General features: G+C 40.3%; 1 protein-coding gene across 3 annotated transcripts in view; it reads right to left on the minus strand.

Moving 5' to 3' along the window:
- MYO1B (myosin IB) overlaps positions 1–18,503 on the minus strand; it is a 137,500-nt gene that overhangs the window by 99,853 nt on the left and 19,144 nt on the right. For all 3 annotated transcript variants that reach the window (XM_044427088.1, XM_044427090.1, XM_044427089.1), the window contains exons 2-3: positions 16,660–16,803; positions 3,019–3,134 (exon numbers count right to left, since the gene is read on the minus strand). In XM_044427088.1, coding sequence (XP_044283023.1) covers positions 3,019–3,134; positions 16,660–16,794 — 251 coding nt within the window. In that variant the 5' untranslated portion in view covers positions 16,795–16,803. The remainder of the gene's footprint in view (positions 1–3,018; positions 3,135–16,659; positions 16,804–18,503) is intronic.

Below are 18,503 nucleotides of genomic sequence, written 5' to 3' on the forward strand. Positions count from 1 at the left end.
AAGACAGTAGAAGTAGAGATCAATATATACACAAGAGGCAGAGAGGAGGGATTAAAAGAAACAAGGAACTGTCCCATTCCACATCTCTCTCTTTCCTGATGTCTGACCAGGACAAATTTATTCTCCATTGATATAATTAGCTGGCTTCTCTAATCTCCAAGCATGACCAGAAAGACCCAGGCTCTAGTAAACAAGATGTCCTCAAAGCGAATCTGGAGCAGTTTAACACTCACCCTCCCCAGCTGATGCTTGGAAGGTTGATTATTGATTAAAGGTTGGCTGATGCTTGGAAATTGATTATTGGTTGTAAGACCAGAGCCACAACATGCCTCCACACCTGTTCCAGCTGGGAGGGGAGGAGAGGGGAGACGCGACGCAAAGCATGGTCTTGATGCTCTGCTCATGAAAAGTCCATCAGGTGTAGGAGAACAAGCAAAAACCATGGCAATCTTCAATTGCCTCTTGAAAACATACTTACACACTTTCCCTGACCCGTCATGAACTATGGCACTACTCTGTTTTATAGCTGGCTTGGTGGCGCTGTATTTAGCTATCAATTGGATAAGCTCTGTTCCGGAGCACTGCACCTAAGCAGAGCAAACACACGAGGAAAAGGAGCGCCCCATCCACCTGCCTCCCACATTTCCATCACTTGATACTTGAGCGAAGAGTGATGGTGTGATGAAGAGGGCCTTCTGCATCAAGGGAGACTGTCCAGATGAGCCAGAACCTGGATTTTTCAGTATCCTGGCTCACAGAAAGGGGAGGTTCCTGTTTTCATAGAGTCATCCCCCACAAATGCAGGGCAATGGGAACAGGTGAGGAAATGGCAGAGTGGTCCCTTTCCTCACATTTGCTGTATATAGATACAGAAAGCCAAGATAGGGCTATATTGTATTATTATAGGCATTTTAGTGTGAGTAGAAATTGCACTATATGAAGCAGTATCATACTAAAATTAATTGATATAAAGTATTCCACTTATAAAGATAGTTTTAATATGGGAGAAGTACAATCCAGCTAAAGCTAAATCACACAGATTACAATTGGACAGTTTAAGTAGATGATTGAGTTTTCCACTGAAATCAACACTTGGTTGCTTAACTTTACCTATTAGTCAAAAGTTAATTCCGCTCTTAGACAAGCAGGAAACTAATGCATAGCACAGCAGTAAATCTTCCTGAATAAGCCTCTCAGCTCCAAAAATATTTGTTTGTTTATAATAGCTTGTTCAGCATTTCTCATCAAATTTAGCTCCAAAAAGGCATTTTGGCTTTTGTTAGAGAAATTTAATTTCAAAATTACAGTTTTGCAAAAGGACCATAATTCAATTAAGCAATCTGATATCATGACAAAACTATGTACCATCCTCAGAATGTAAAAAGGATTCTTCTATTAGTAAGAACTCCTCAGGCAAAAAATAACAGAAATGGTGTGGGATGTGTTCTAGATAATGATGTTCTTTATTTTATAGTCTAGGTCTTTAGAGGGTTTATAAAGAAGGATGTTTACACTGTGAGAAAAATCTTCTTTTGTCCAAGTTCTGTAGCATAGTATCTTAGTGCTCCATAAAGTAGATTAAATCTGCATAGGATTGTGCCTTATGATGAACCAAATTCCCAGCATTTCCTGGGCTGCATAGCTGACTGGAGAAAGCTGGGGGCTATAGGACTTATCTGTCCAAAAATGCATAGGACTGCACCAGAAATACTACCATGTCACTAAACTGATCCTATGAACATGCCCTTCAGAATTCAGTTTAAGCATATTCTTCCTTCCTATTTCGCTGTATTTAATTTTAATACTTTGTATTTTTTAAAATCACCTTTCCAAATGATGGCTGTTCATCTAATCAAGGTACTTTTAAAACTAGAAGATTTTGCATATTTGAAATTCCAGATGTGAATAGATATGCAAGGTTACCCTTAAAGATCTCTTGGAAATAACAGGAGCTTGAGACCTACTGCAATCTGCACAATTTATTTTCAGTGCAATGTTGGAGTTTTCAAAGAATTCAAAAGGATTTTGCAGAGATGGCTTGATAAAGGGCAAGAAGGGAGGTGTGGGGAGAAGTTATTATAAATCAAAGCAGCAACTAAAAGGTGTGATAAGAAGAGGGACAGAAAAGGAGTCTTAAAGGGCAGTGAACCCACATTCTTTCCTAAAGAAAGAATCACTTCAACAAAGAAGTATTTTTCTAGCCCTACTTGCAGGTGCCAAGAATGAGACCTGGCAACTTTTGCATTCAAAGCAGGTGCTCCACTACTGAGCCACGGCCCCTTCTTTTAGTTGTTAGTAAATATTGGAAAATAGTAAATGCCATCCCAATATACCAATGAAACTGAAATATGGTAGCTTATTTCATTTAGGATCACAGGATGAAGAGCTGATTCACACAGCCAATATTCCACCATGCTTCAGTTACCTGAAATAAACAAGTATCAAGATACATACAGAACACTTGCACCACACATATTCAACAAACGTATGCTTTCTAGGAGGCTAAACAAATGGAGAAGCTTCATAGGATCAAGTTCCACACAGATCCCTGCACATATTAACTCAAAGAAAGAAACCAGGTTGGAAGATGTTGGGTTCTGTGAAACAGCTCTGTATCAGTGTGCCTCCAAATGCTACAGCTTATAAATGTGGACTTAAATCTCAAGGGTTTTTTTCCATGAACAAAGTAGAGTTCATTTTCATAGAATGGGGCTCTCTCACTTTCCCTTATCCTCAAGATTCCAGCCTTGAGTGATTACCAAACTGCCATGTATCATCTCCTCTCAGCTTGAAAAATAACTAGCAAGTAAATTTGTAAAGACAAATTCATGATCATCGTTGAATAACAGCATCAGTTTTCTTTCTTTGAAAAAAGGCAAGTAAACTCTGTGCACCAAGAAGAGCTAATCAAAGGCACGACAGATCAAACACACTCTGTGATTTACAGGAAACAGCTGTTCCCATCTATTGCATTGCTTAAAAAAGACTAAGAACCTGAAAGTTCAGCTGCTTACTTACATGTGAGGTCGAAGTTCATAGAAGTTTCTGTTCCTGTATTCTTCCACTTTCTCTGGTGAATAAATAGGTAGCAATCTGTATGGATTTAGTGATATCACCACACTACCAATGTAAGTCTGCAAGAGAGTAAGAAGGTACAGAAGAGGTTTAAGAGTAGATATTACTTTTTAGTCTCTAAAATATATTTAGCATTGTTTAACTCTGCTGTACCATTTGTACAGTAAAATGCTTGAATAAATCCAGTTCTAAAGCCCGTTTATACCTATTGGATTTTTAATTGATTTCCTTGCAGTTCTTAAGGAAATATACATGTTTCCCAGAACATGGTTTCCCTCTAAACCAGAAATACATATATTTAAAGGTGTCTTGAACTGGGATTGAGTGGAATGCATCTTTCTCCTGATGATTTCAAACTCTCTGAGTTCACATTCTGAATTAGAAACCAGGTGTTCAAAGGAATCAAAACTTGAAAGGATACTAGATTCCTTAGAGCAGGGAATGGCAACTTGGTCCCATTCAAATGTTTTGGACTGTAACACCTATAATCTTGAGGAATTGGACATGTAACTTAGAAGCTTCTGCAGCTTTGATGTCCCAAACATCTGGAGGGCACCAGATTGCCTACCCTGGTCTAGATCTACTGGATTCAACTAGAATACTGGTCTTCAGCTGGTGGGCCAGGATCTACTAGTGAGCTTCACCATGATCTAAGTGCGCAGCAATAGTAGCACTACCACCATGCAAAAATGGTAATAAAATAAGAATTGGTATATCAAATGCATGTTTGGTCTAAAGGTGGGCTCCATGTTCAAAAAAGGCTAAAAATTATTCTAGTAAGAGAGCATGGGATTAGATAAAAGCAGGAAAGGAGTGGCAAAGGGCCAGCATGAATAATTTGTACCTTCACCACTATTCGTTTAGGAGAAGTAGAAGCCACGGGGGCTGTGTTAACCCCGTGATCATAACATGACAGTTCACCATCGGTTATTTAACCCACAGTGAGGCTGCAGAGTATGTGAGCCATGTGTGCCTGCCATTTTGAATACACAACTCTAGCAAGTGTGAGATATATCATGGCTAAACAATTATTACATATCCCACGGTCTAGTTTAGGGTTGTGCAAGGGTTGATTAAGCCACTCTTGATGGGTTTACATGACATGCTAATTTCTGAGCAGGGAAGGGAGGCTGGATATGCCACATGGCACCTGTGGGCACCATGGCTGATCATGGGTTAATTATCCCAGATTAGCTACAGCACGTCCAAGTCTGCTCACAGTATCAACGTTAGAGAAAACTGAACATAATGACGAGGTTTAGACATGATGACAAAGCTCAGCATGGGTTACCAAACCCAAAACAAGCTCGATGCTTGCTGGTTTCATGTTGCATACCCAAGCACTACTCGGCGAATCAAGCAAGCATGGCTTCAACAACCCCCACATAACCCTAAAACAGACTTTGGATTATGCAAGGGTTGTTTAATCTGTTTACAAATACAGATGCAGAGCATGGAGTATGATAATCCAGAAGCAAGCATGCAGGCAACACCGGATTCACAGCAACATCATGCAGTCCTCCATGAAGGATTCAGATCAATCCAATCAAAACTGCTGTGTAAATCCTAATCTCTTGGAAATGGGTGTGAACCAAGGAGGGTGGAGGAACTAGAACTACCTATTCACGTTGGCTTTGTGCAAGTTACACAGACAGAAGTGGAATAATATGATCGCAATGATTTTCCAAGCCTCTGAGTTTGAGAGCGTGTTGCCTGACTTGAGGAAGCGTCGGTGCTATTTTATGTTTTAGCATTTCACCAGTGTCTGCTGGTTTGATGCTCAGAGAACCTAAACACTCATCCAAGCTCCTAACTAGTCCTGTGGTAGAACAGAGCATGGAATCCAGATCATCGTCTGCTGCTTTCCCGTGCTTTAATCACGAGACCAATCCTTTGGGGCTGCAGTTCTAAAATAGCAGCCGTCTTAAGAGCACACAGCAAACGAAGGATACTGTAATCCCTTAGATGCCATGGCATTTTCTTCCCCCTACCCCAGGAGTTCTGTTTTCGTCACTGGAATGTAACTGCACTCATTCCATGCTCAAGGAATTAAGTCATTTATATCTGTACTTGTTTATATTGGAATCCTGGTGGGAAGGAGGAAGTTGTGTGGGAAAGTTCTTTTTCCCTGGCGTTCCCCCTGCCCCCAAACTTCTCATTACAGAGGCTACAATATACAGTGAAGATATAGGTGCCTGAATTATAGTTAAAAGGAAAAGAGTCCTGAGCTATGCCTGGTCCAAAGCAGTCACTTCTTGACATACTTCTTAAACATGAGCACACGGATGTGCATTTGGCTAGATGGAGTTCTCTGACCTCTGAAAATACTGATTATTTTAGGATGTGGTATACTAGATTTAGAATATGCTGATGAACAGCTGTTTTTTCGCATTCCGAATGTCAGAGAAACTTAATTACAAAAAATGTTACTCATCACCTTCCTCAGATTTGACCTTTGAACTCATTTTTGCATCTTAATTTATTTATTTATTTATTTATTAAAACATTTTTATGCCGCCCCATTCGCCGAAGCCTCGGGGCAGCTTACAACAATAAATAAAAGTAATTATAATATAAATTACAATAAATATAAACATTAAAAATCCAAAAAATACAATATAAAATAACCCGCCCTTGCTTTGTCCAAAAATATTTTCCTCCTCAAAGAATGTGTCATATAATCTCTCTCTCTCATACACACACACACATTGATATACACATATGCAAATTTAGAATCTCTTCCCAACCATCTTTTGTGCTGTAGATACTTGAGAATTTTTTTCCAGATTTGAGACTTTTGCTGATCATGTCTTTTTCTCTTGCCATTTCGTATTGAGAGCTGAAATCACACTGAACTCCTTGTAAAATATGAAGTTTTGCCAATGCATTCTTCCGCATTAGTCAATATGAGGAAACTTTTCTTCTGTGTGAGTATGTGAAAGGATTATATCTGACAAATTGAACAATGGAGCCCTTAGGGTAACCTACAGCACAACGCTATTACTTTTTCTTGTAAAGTATGCATACACACATCCAAAATTATACTTGCTAGTTTTGTTTTTAACAACAACATTCCATGAGGAGAGCAACCATTTTTTAATTTTTAATTCCATAGTCTATTTGTGGGCAGGGGGCGGGGTGGGAAGAGTTGGAAATGTTTAGCTTTTTGCACTGGACTTATTTGCACAACACAACAGCTCACCATAGGCTGCAGCGCATTCACGGCACATGTGACCACCATTCCGACAACTGAGCTGAAACTAAATTATAAAGAGACCAGATGCTTTAGCTTTCCTTTACAGGAAAGATGCCTGACTGAAGTCAATTGAGTGAAGGAGGCCACCATCCTCGAAGGAGGGGAAATTTCTTTCCATAAAGAGGAGCATCTTCTGTTCATGAACAAAGCATCCAGCCCACCAAGTCAAACATGCTATTTCAACCTGGCACCATCTAACTTATGGATGTTATTGCCCAACACATCTGGACGGTACCAGATTAAGAGGGTCATGCTATTCTAAATCAAAGAATGGTGTAAGTAAATTATCTCGCATTTGAAGGCTGATATTGGACACAACAGAATATGGGCTCATTCACACTAACAGCAGGCAAATCATGGGTCACTTAATTCACAATTTGTCATAGTGCAGGAGTAGAGTAGAGGTTACGAGCACAGGACTGGGACTCAGAAGTTCTGGGTTCTAGTCCCTGTTTGGCTGGGTGACTTTGGGCCAATCACAGATTCTCAGCCCAACCTGCCTCACAGGGTTGTTGTTGTGAGGATAAGATTGAGAGCAGGAGGATTATGTAAGTTACCTTGAGTTCCTTGGAAGGAAAAAAGTAGTGCTATAAAAAATAATACTAATTTCCCAGCATTCGTCAACAGCCCATCTGGATGCCTCATTTCTGCAACCTTTGCAACAGACAGGTTAACACGGGCAAATATACTTACTAACCAACAAGGGTACTATGACTCTGCTCTTTTTATTGGGAATTATCCATATAAACAAAAGCATCAACAAGATCTGAATATGTCTCGACCTGCTTTAAAATATGTGCAGCAAGACTCACATTGAGAGAACATCTCAGGAAGTAGCTTATTAACAGACAAATCTATTCCCTTTCCTTATCCTTATGTAGCACCTGAAAAGCTGGAAAAAGTTGAAGCATAAAACAAACTGATCCCTCCCTACTGCAGATCACATCGACTGTATCACCCTGTAGGGAAAAAAAATCTACAAAATTAACTCTACCCTGCTAATAAGCATATCTGTGCTCATTAGTGAATTGACAGAGTTGGCAGCTGAGGTTGGACCGCAAAGATCCATGTTTTATGCGGCTGGAGTAGACAGGAGGACTAAGGGAGAAGAAGGCATTGCAAGCCACAGGGTCCTTAATCATTTGCTGGGAGCAGCAAGGCTTACTGAGAAACAGCCAATCTGCTGTCTCTTATTTCCAGAGAGGCTTATCCGCTCTGCGATCCGAGCTGCCCCATCACTCAAGTCTCACAAAGCCCCTCTTCTGATGATAGTCTTAGGTGCTGGAACTATGAAGGGATGTACCTCAGTAATACAAAAAGATCTATTTTCATTCTCCAATAACTCCAGATATTGCTAGAAAAGACTCCAGTCTGAAACCCTGAGAGCCACTGCTGGTCGGTGACTACACAGTAACTGACAGGTGGTCCAAAAGTCCACCTCTGGATAAGGAAGCTTTCATGACTCCCATGCCAGGACCACCTCTCTATGAACTGGGTAACATCAGAGCGGGAAGGAGCTACACTGCGGAGGCCTTCCAGCTGGCCCGGAGCTTCTGTGGTTGACTTCATTTCAGGAAGAAGCTGCAATGCAGCAGTTTCCAGGCCCAGATCATAAAAGACAGAAGCAGCCTTTGGAGACTTGAGGTAAGGATGCAAGAATCTCTCATATTAAAACAGTGCTTCTAAGAATTCTTCCAAAATCACCACTGCAAATATAACCACACTCTGTAAAAGCTTGGGAACAGAGTTCCTTAGCAACCAACGATTCCAGAATTGCTTAAAAAAAAAAAAAAGCCAACCCTCTCCTCTGCTTATTACTTCCAAGAGGTCGTGATTAGTGCTTATTACTTGCAAGAGACTCTCAGAGCCTCAAGAAAACACATACATCCTAAGCTTTGGAAGAATTCCCATTGCTTATATAGGTAGCCATTATACACATACTGTTGTGGCCATGCAAACACACTCCAAACTCCATTAACAAACTAAGGCTTCTAAGGTCTAATAGCAAAAGCATCACTGCCGAAAGCACATGTCTGAAATTAACATGTTTGGGGCTCCAATGCAACTCTACATGACATAATGGGGAAATCGTATGTTCTTCAGCAGACTCTTGGCTAGCTGCCACCTAGGCAGTTTTGCTTGTTTTTACAAGCAAATTCACCAGCTCTCTAACTCTGGAATGCAACTGGACACCCAGGTCCTGTGAAGCTGCTCTCTGCAAAATATAACTTGGTGCAGACATACAGAACAGTGGCTCTGTAACAAGCTAGGAGTATTTCCTTTCTTTGCCCAAAAAGCACATTGTCCCCAAAAAGGCTCAACTGTCTCCTATGCCCTTTTCAGTGTACTTTAATATATATGTGCACCTTGGTATCTATGTTTAGAGCCCATGTAGCCTGCAATAGTACCAAGTGTAAAGTTTTGCCAGCTAGAAAAAGAGTACTTAAAAAAAACTCCTTCCCAACCCTAGAATATTTGTAATGTGGTGATATAATTAACCCTCCAAAAAAGACACTGAAATGACAAACCCTCAATTTATACTTCTTGCTTTTGAACTACAAGCTATTTAACTATAGCTTTAAATCCACACCTAGCTATCACCTTGAGGGCAAACTACACATTATATGCAAATGTGGGCTATGGAAAACAGCCTCCATAGGCTGCAATTTCAGCAAGAGGAACAACCAGGAGTGGTGGGGAGAAGCAGCTTTTCCCTCCCACAGATTTCCAGGAATCCAGAACCCCACAGGAGAGAAGAATGGATGGGGTGTGATTGTGAGAATGAGAGAATAAGGGCTGCCCCTTGGCATGCTGCATACAGGTGAAGAGATGCCATGTGATGGTGGAGAACTGGGGCCATGCTGCTAGTGTCACTCCCAGTGTCACAGGGCCGGGTGGGGCACACTGCTGCATTACCTGTGAGGTGAGCTCAGGCTGATGGAGTAAGGGAAGAAAGTCACCTCCCAGTTCACCTGTCCACCATGCAAAACCATCATTGCTCACAGCTACTTTTCATTTTGAGGCTTCCTTATACACATGAATGCACAGCCTGCCATTTGCCCTTTCTGGACTCAGGGAAAGTGTGCTGTGCTTTCTGGATTCAAGGAAATCCAGAAAACCCAGAAAATGTGTTTCCTGGATTCAAGTAAAAGAGGGGCTGCTGTTTTTAGGAACTACATTTCCCAACAGAACCTGCTATGTGTTCTTTCTTAAAAGAGACAGGGAAGGAAGTTGACCTGAAAGTGAGGGAGAGAGGAAAACGAGCCAACGAAAAGCAGCAACTGCTGGTGAAGCACCATCAGGGAGTTATGTAATCTTACTAGCAGGTTGGGAACAAAAGTAGGCCTAGAAGTTCTAGAAGGGCCTAGCAGTTCAGGTTTACCGGTGAACAAGGAATCACAAAAGCCTAGCTAATGACTAGATACATTTTGAATCACTGTTTTTTGTTTTGTTTTTTCGTGCAACTTGGCTTCTAGAACCCCCGTTTTTTTACCCACCCTATTCAAGCAAGTATAATTGTGACTGCTAGAACAGTAGAGAAAGAGCCAACAGTGGAGAACCTTCAGAACTTACCTCCAGTCCTGACTGCACAGGCATGGCACCAATTTTTACCTACATTACTCTTAATTGAAGTTAAGAGAGGACAAGCACAGAGTCTTAAAACCAACAAAAGAGCAAGGGGATTATCTGCATCTTGAAACCTTGCTTTGGCTGGCTTTAAAAGGCATGTTCAAATGTGCAAAAACAACAAAGGTCTCATGGCACCTCAAACACTAATAAATGTATTAAAGTGTAAGCTTTCATGGTTACAGCACACTTCAGATGCATCAAGGATTATCCTGAATTATACTATACGCAAGATGAAAGTTAAATGCAGAAAGTACAGTGGTAATTAACAGTGGCCTTTCACGAAACAATTTTTGGGTGTTAACAGATTCATCCTCACACTAGTGAGCTGATTAACACATGTACTATAATAATAAAAATCTCTTCCTCTGCTCAAGTCATAGGAGATTCCAGTGACCCTCTTGATTAATTGTGCATGGGCTGTTTGAAGCTGGAATCTTTTTTCTTCTCTCTCTTTCTGGATGCGTTCACATCATTCTGGAAGGAAAGTAAGCCACAGTGGCTTATTCTCTTTGCTTATGTGTGCCAGTCACAAGCAGCTTAATTCGTATAATTAGCTTCAGTGGCTGAAGATTGTCATAACATCCAAACACAGCAAGGCTGGTTGGCTGGAGTGGTTTACAAACCACCGTAAAACCTATGGCTTGTTCCAGGGGAGTTTACAAACCATCCCAACCAAGTTTGGGCATTGCAACAACCCATACCCAATGATGTAAATATGCTAATTAGATGACTCACAACCAGCTCAGAAAGGCAGGGAAAACAAGCTACTGTGGCTTATATTTCCTCTAGATCATGCAAATCCTGACTTGCACTTTCATGTATCCTTCAAAGTCAGCTGAGACTCCATAAATTCAAAAGAGGCATGCCAGCTGCTTGATATGCATTGAAGATAGCAAATGAAGAAAAGAAGAAAGCAGAATAGGCTGCTAGTACATCAGGACTTAGCTGAAAATAAAGCAGAATTGAGAAGCAACATTCATTTCCAAACCTGGGCAAATCAGTCGAGCTCTCAAAAGGGCGCTTCACTGACCTGCCTCATTCTAGGAATGAAAATTTTAGTTTGTTTCCATGTTTATTTTAGGAGCCTTTAGTTCCTGATGCATTAGCAGTTGATTATCGATCAAAACAGAATTAGTGAACGTGCAGCAGCAGTATTAGATACTGCCCATATTGAATTAGATCAATATATGAATCAGAAAACACAATGAACAAGGAGCATCAGGAGAGGAAACTCTCATCTTTTTCTTCCAAGTTCAACTAAAATGTTTAGTTATGCACTGTATTATAGTTGCTAACTGAATAGCCAAGCTGTTTTAAATAAAATGGGACAGAACTGAAAACTAAAAAAAGATACAGAGATTAACACATACTCTTGTTTTATACAATCCAATATATGCAGAATGAAGTCCCCAGCTTCTTGTTGCTCTAAGTACAATTTTCTTTTAACATCAGAATCATTCTGCAATATTTATCATGTTGATCTGCAAAGGTTACTGCTAAAACATCTCTCGGACAGTTTACCACCTGCTACCAATACCCCAAAATCTACTCTTTCTAATGCGGCTGAATGACATAAGATTGGATCATTTTTAACTGTAAACTGTAAACCCTGGCCTGACATTACAGCACAAGTGGGAAACTTGTAGCTCTCTGAATATCTTAATCTATAGTCCTCATCATCTCCTCACCATTGGCTATGCTGGCTAGGGTCGATGGGAGTACTAAGCAAAAGCATCTGGACAGCCACAATCTATTTCTACAGTTCCACCTTCCTCCTTCTCACCCGCTCTACTCAGTTATTTCCTGCTGCATGGCAAACTACAGCTTGGCATTCCCTCTGAACTGGCAAATTAAAGTCTGTAGTTTGCCATCCAACCCAAATGGCAAACTAGAATCAAACACTGCCTTGCAAACCATGTCTGAACCAGAGGTGCAAACCACCGTCTGCCAGTTCAGATGCAACATCAATACATGGGCTTCAACAATGGGAAAGTAACTAAGGAGGCTACAATACTTATGTGGAAGTCAGAGACAGATTAACTCCATAAAGGAGTTATATTTGCTCTTCATGTTCTTTTTCTGTCTTCACCTTTTCCCAGCATGACATTATTCTCCAGGGGGTGTTGCCTTCTGTTGTTTTTCTTCTAGGCAAAGTGCTGGTTTGATCTGAAGTAGGACCCAGTTATTTGTCTTTCTGTTGGTCCAGAAGGCCTGCAAATACTCACCTCCAGCACCATGTTTCAAATGCATCCATTTTCTTTCTGTCAGTTTTCTTGACTGTCCAGTTTTCACATCCATACACAGTGATCAGGAATACAATAGTCTTGATGATCTTGGTCTCCAATGTCCTTATACATGTTCTTTTCTAGTTCCTTCACTGCTGCCCTTCCAAATCTCAGTCTTATAATTTCTTGGCTGCAGTCTCCCATCGAACTGATGACTGAGCCAGGGTATGTAAACTTTTTCCTAATTTTAACATCTTCACTGATCACAGTAAAGTTTGATAATTCTTCTGTAGTCGTGATTTTTGTTTTTCTAATGTTTTAATGTTCAGCTGCAGTCCTGTTTTTGCATTTTCTTCCTTCTCTTTCACCAGGGCTTGTTTTAATTCACTGCCCTTTTCTGGCAGTAATATGGTATCATCTGCATAAATCATGGATGGGTCTTCTGTCAATTTTCACCCCTTTCTCTGATTCTAATCCAGTTTTTCTTATGGTATGTTTTACACACAGATTGAACAGACAGGGAAATAATGCACTCTCGTCTGATGCCTCTACCTATGGGAAACCATTCCGTTTCTCCATATTGTGCTCTAACTGTAGTTTTTTGTCCACGACACAGATTATGCATCAGGACAATCAAGTGCCAAGGCACACCCATTTCTTTCAGAACCATCCAGAGCTTCTCAAGATCTGAACAATCAAAGGTTTTGCTGTAGTCTAGAAGGCATAGACTGATCTTCTGAAATTCTTTACTGCACTCCTGTAGTCAATGTATATTTGCAATATGGTCTCAAGTGTCTCTTCCTTTTTAGAATCCAGCTTGAATGTCAGGCACTTCTTGCTCCATATAAGGTCATAGTACATGATGGGGCACCCATCAAATTCACACTTCAGATGTTTAGTGTTCACACCAAAAATAAATCCATCAGTGAAGAGGCCCTAAAATAGCATGAGGAGCATGTATGATATCACAGTATCAGAGATTGCGATGATTAACTCTGTGGTAGAATATACAAGCTTCTGGGTTTTCTGAATAATTTAAAGCTTCTATGCATTTTTCTTTAAGAAAACAAACCTGGATTCCATTTTATTTCCAGACATGCAAGGATGTTACTTAATTGGTGTATACACACATTCAGAGCCTTTGCTTTCCTTCAGTGTTATCAGATCAGTCTAGTTTTCAGCACTGATACTGGGAATCCTAAAACAAAATGCAGGAAACCAACACAAGTGTGTGCAATTATGTCATGCTGGATTGGTTTAAGAAGAGGAGGAGGAAGAGGCAGACTTATATATGTCTTTGATTAACAACATTCTCATGATGCTTCTGCAGTTAAAAACTTGCATAATCCCCTCTTCCTTTACTGTATCTTCATCAGCCCCAAAGAAAAAATGTTTTAAAAGAAAAATGGACTGAAGATGATCACACAGCCTTCACAAGTCCCTTTCAAGCCAAAGAGAAAGAAAAGAGACTAGTGAGAAAGAACAGTTGAGCTCTAAGAATTTATGAGCCTATCCGGTTTCATTTTAACTCTAGTTGGCAATGATCACACACACACACAATTTAAACCCAGGCTGAAATGGATGTGGGAAATTCACAGGAGCAGAGGACAAGGACACAATCCCTAAACTCTTCTTGTTGTTGTACACCTGTACAAACTTCCAAACTAAGAAGCAAGAGCTGGCCATCTTTTCACTAGGAATGCGTGAGAAATCCATTTTGGCAGTGGGAATCCATCAGACTCCCTGGGCCTGGCTCTCTGGGCTCTCGTTCTCTTTGACATGACTGTGAGCTTGAATTTCCTGGCAAGCACATCCAGCGTTCATGCTGTGTTCACCAGAAACTAAACCCTGCATGGCCACCGCGCAAGCAGCACTACTGCCTCTTCTACGTCATGTTGTCGTTATTTGTTTTTCGGCGCCAGGCGAAGACCTTTTTATTTAAGCAGTATTTTAAATGTTAATATTATTGAATTTTATTTGGCCAGGGCGGCTTGTTTTATATTGTATGTTTTATATTATATATTTGTATTTTATTGTATATATTTTAAAATGTTATTTAATTTTTTGTTGTAAGCCGCCCCGAGGCTTCGGCAAATGGGGCGGCATAAAAATGTTTTAATAAATAAATGAAAAATAAAATAAAAAATGTGCAGCAGCCCATCCGTCAGCTGCTGCACTTCATCTGGAAGAAGCTTGCTGGTTGCACAACTTTTGCTCAGTGAGCATCCGCGCACTTCCTCTCAGCTCAGCTCGCTTTCCACGACCATTAAAGCTGGTCCATTAAAGCTAGAGGCATGGATTCGGCAGAACTTTGACCCATCCCTTCTTTCCACTTTGGTAAATCTTGCCAGCGGCAAGTCAAAACCACAAAACCATTAGTCACAGAAGACACTCTTCTCCCATGATCAAGGGAAGACTGCCTTTTGAAGAAGTAACTTTGCAATAGCTTCTTTTCACATTTTAAAAAGAAGCCATTTACTTTAAAAAATGTTAAAACCTATCTTCCCAGAGAAAAGGCATTATTTATTTTACTGGATTAGTTTGAAAGCTACCTGTTAGCATCGTGCTTTCTGAACAGCCATTATAAGAAAATGCCAGTATTAGCGAAGGTAAAATAATACAATTATAATCATACACACAGTGAAATCACAATAAATCTAATTAAATAAAATAAAAGCATAATTAACATATTAAAACCATATAAATAGTCTAAATGATGCCCTAGGTGCGCCAGAAAAGAAAAGTTTTTGCCAGGCGCCTAAAACTCAACGAAGTAGGCACCTGGCAAATCTCCAGCAGTAGAGCATTCCATAATGTCGTGCCTAACGACTCGGGGGAGGCGTTAGCATGCAAAAGAGGACCAGAAGCCCCCAGCGAGGATCAGGCCTTAGAGCAGGGAGGTTTATACTTGGTGCCCGGGGCACAAACAGCCCCCCCCACCACCACCACGTGACTCTCAAGTTTTTGAGGGAGTTCCCAGAAATCAGGAAGGGGAGTCAGTTGTCATGGAATGTGCCCAACTCAGGCAGAGACTTCGACGCTTAGACCAATTAGAACAGAGAAGGAGACAAAGAAGTTTGTCCAGTCCCTGTGGAGAGGGACGTGTGAGGAGATTGAGATCCACATGACAAATCTCAGAGAGGTCAGAAAGGAGAGGGCAACTGGGTTGCTTGGAGCTCTCTGAGGTAGCTCCTACTCTGTCGTAAACATAAATCTTGTAGTCGTTTGAAATAAAGGTCTTTAGTTTTTATTGCCTGCATCTGTGTAATTGGGGATGTGAGGTACAACCTCACGACACATAATTGCGGTGCCACCAAAGAAAAGGCCCTCCTTCTTGCAGCCTCCCCTTTAACCTCCATAGGGAGAGAGACTCAGTTGATGATCTTAGGCAGTGGACAGGAATATATGGAGTAAGGCACTTCCTAAGATAATGTGGTCCCAAGCTTTTTAGGGCTTTGCAAGTCACAGTCCAAACCTTGAATTTGGCGCAGAGTAGAAAAGGAAGCCAGTGCAACTGAAAGAGGACAGGTGTAATATGCTCATAAGAACCGGTTCTCATTAGCAACCGTGCTGCCCTGTTCCAGAGACTTCAAGGGAAGCCCCCCATATAGTGGATTACAGTAGTCCAATCTGGAGGTTCTTAGTGCAGGAATGACCATGGCAAGACTTGCCGTGTAGGAGCAGGAGCATAGCTGGTAAACCAGCTGGAGCTGATAAAAGGCTCTCTGGCAACTGAGCCTACCCGGGCAACCAAGGAGAACTCAGGGTCCAGGAGCACCCCCAGACTACGAACCTTGTCCTTGAGGGGAGAGTGCAACCCCATCCAGGACAGGTTTGCATCACTTTCTTATTTTCACAAGCCAGCAGCTGGGTCTATCAGACAAGCTACAGAGTGAGCAAGAGAAAGTAAGAAAAATTCAGTATGCTTTCAGGAAGTAAGGATGTCTTTTAACCCTTATGTAACTTTTACAATAAAAGATAAATAACAAAATGCATGCATTGGCTTTTAAAAGTGGCCCTTGTCCTGCCTTCCTACCATAATAAGTACCTGACTTGGCACTTACTTTGCTTTACCAACTCTACCAACACTGGGGCATCCTAATATTCCCAGCTCTTAGACAGCTTTACCCATTTTCCTGTTTCCCCATATGCTTCAACCCCCTCCCTCAGAATGCAACCTCTCTTCCCGCAATCCATAAAATCTCCCAAAAACCCACCTTTTCAAGGAAACTATAATGTTATTACAATTTTGTTATCTTGAAACAAACATTTTTAAAAACTGGTCGTGTCATTCATTGGAATATTTGCATAAAACTGAGGAAGGGATGCTGCTGCAAATCTTCCTATGTCACTTAAGATGAGATTATTTCAGGATTATCAACATGCCATCAGCAAAATCAGCTTATTTGTACATACAGAAATGAGGCAATTCCACGTAAGTTCTCATATGGATACCCTTTAAAGCATACTCACATATATTTCATTATGATCAAAACGTTGTTTGAGATTACTTATAAAAGATTCTTCAGTGAGGGGCTCTAGAAGTACCATATCTCCAACCCCAATCATGTTGTCGAGAAGAGATGTCTTCACTTCCATTTTTGCCATTTTTCTTTGCTGCAGGGAGAAAACAGAAAGAATGGAATAAAAATTTGATTAGAAAGCCCCAAATGCAGGCCTTCGAGTGACATTATTTTGCACACAGCAAAGTGGGTGGAGAATCATTTAGGAAAAGACAGGCAGTCTAAAGAAAGATGTGGAGCAGAAGCACTCAAGAGTGTAGCCTTCAAGGTCAGAAAACAATTTCCACTGTCTGTTTTAGCTATATAACCTTTTTTGCTTTTTTCATGGTTATGAAAAATGTTATTCAGGAAGGTAGAAGGTGCCAAAAGACAAGAACCCAATTTTCCGTATGTCTCTAAGTTGTTTTGTTTTTGCTTTTTGTTGTATTTTTAAGCCAGCTCCAACCACCCCCACCTACATGCATACAAAACTCTTCCAAAGACACTGCTAAAATTAGCAATCATTGGACCTGTAAGGGAAGAGATACAACTATCAAACAAGTTCATACTGCCTTTATGAGCATACCCTTAAACTCAGCACCTTTACAACACCTTAGGAGCCACACAAGTCATTGCACAGTAAAATAGAAAGTAGCTTTTCAGACCAATGTATCCTCAACAGCACTCAGTAGCAGGTACACAGTGACTCTCTGGACCATGGTCAAAGAGGACAGTAGCCACGTTCAGAAGTCAAAGATCACTGTCGTTAAGTCTTAACATGCTAAACACACGGCATACATGGCATCACAGCTGAACATAGCCAGTATCTAATTGCCACTATTTTTCCATCTCAAAACTTAATGATTTCTATTAAGGAGTACCCTCCTACATTACTGACAGAAGAGCAGGTTTGATTTCTTAATCCAGTAATAGTTCTGAACTGATTACACTTAATGTTCTAATCTATCTCTCTCTCTCTCTCTCTCTCTCTCTCTCTCTCTCTCTCCCCTCATTTCCTTGCTTTTTCTTCCTTGCTTTTACCACTTACACAATGAAAATTATGTACTTAAGATAAGCATTCATCCTAAAATACCCATTAATTTTCTACTTTTTACTTCAATAGTCTTTATCACTTAAAAAAGCATGGAGTGTTCTATCAGGATTATGTTAACAATATTATGATAAATGTCAAATTGCTGCACAAGGTATATAAATAATATAATAAAAGTTCAGGTAAAATTAAACAAGTCCATAAAGATGGCAATGTGGCTAAGTAGCAGTTAGTTATACTACAGAAGTAACAAAGTTCCCAAATTAAAATATAAAATTTAGAGTGTGTATCCTGGTCCAAAATTAACCAGAAAGAGATTTAAGAAACTGATTGCTACTAATAAAGACTACTTATAAAAATATGATTTATGTCACGAGAGAAAACTCGGCAATAATGATGAGGTTAACAACAACCACACATATATAGGATAACTGGGAAGCTAAAAGAGACATACTAAATGAATCCTTTGCATATGTCTTCACAATAGAAAATTTTGCTGAAATAGCCATACTTGAGCAGCTTTTAATATATATAAGTACATCAGAAGAGCCAGAGTAAAAAGCAGTGGCACAAGAGAAACATTAGAAGCTGACAAACTAAAATCCATTTGAGATTATATTGCTTTCATATGGGAAAACTTACAGAAGCCAGATATAAAACCCCTTTACTTAGTAACTGCCTCATAAAATTTATTTGCAGATTTCTATTGTGCTATAATCTTAATTCCAAAAGGACAAAGCGAGAAAACGTTTATCATCCAACTT

The sequence above is a fragment of the Varanus komodoensis genome, unplaced genomic scaffold (genome assembly GCF_004798865.1).
Source record: "Varanus komodoensis strain SLA01 unplaced genomic scaffold, ASM479886v1 scaffold18_1, whole genome shotgun sequence".
NCBI lineage: Eukaryota > Metazoa > Chordata > Lepidosauria > Squamata > Varanidae > Varanus > Varanus komodoensis.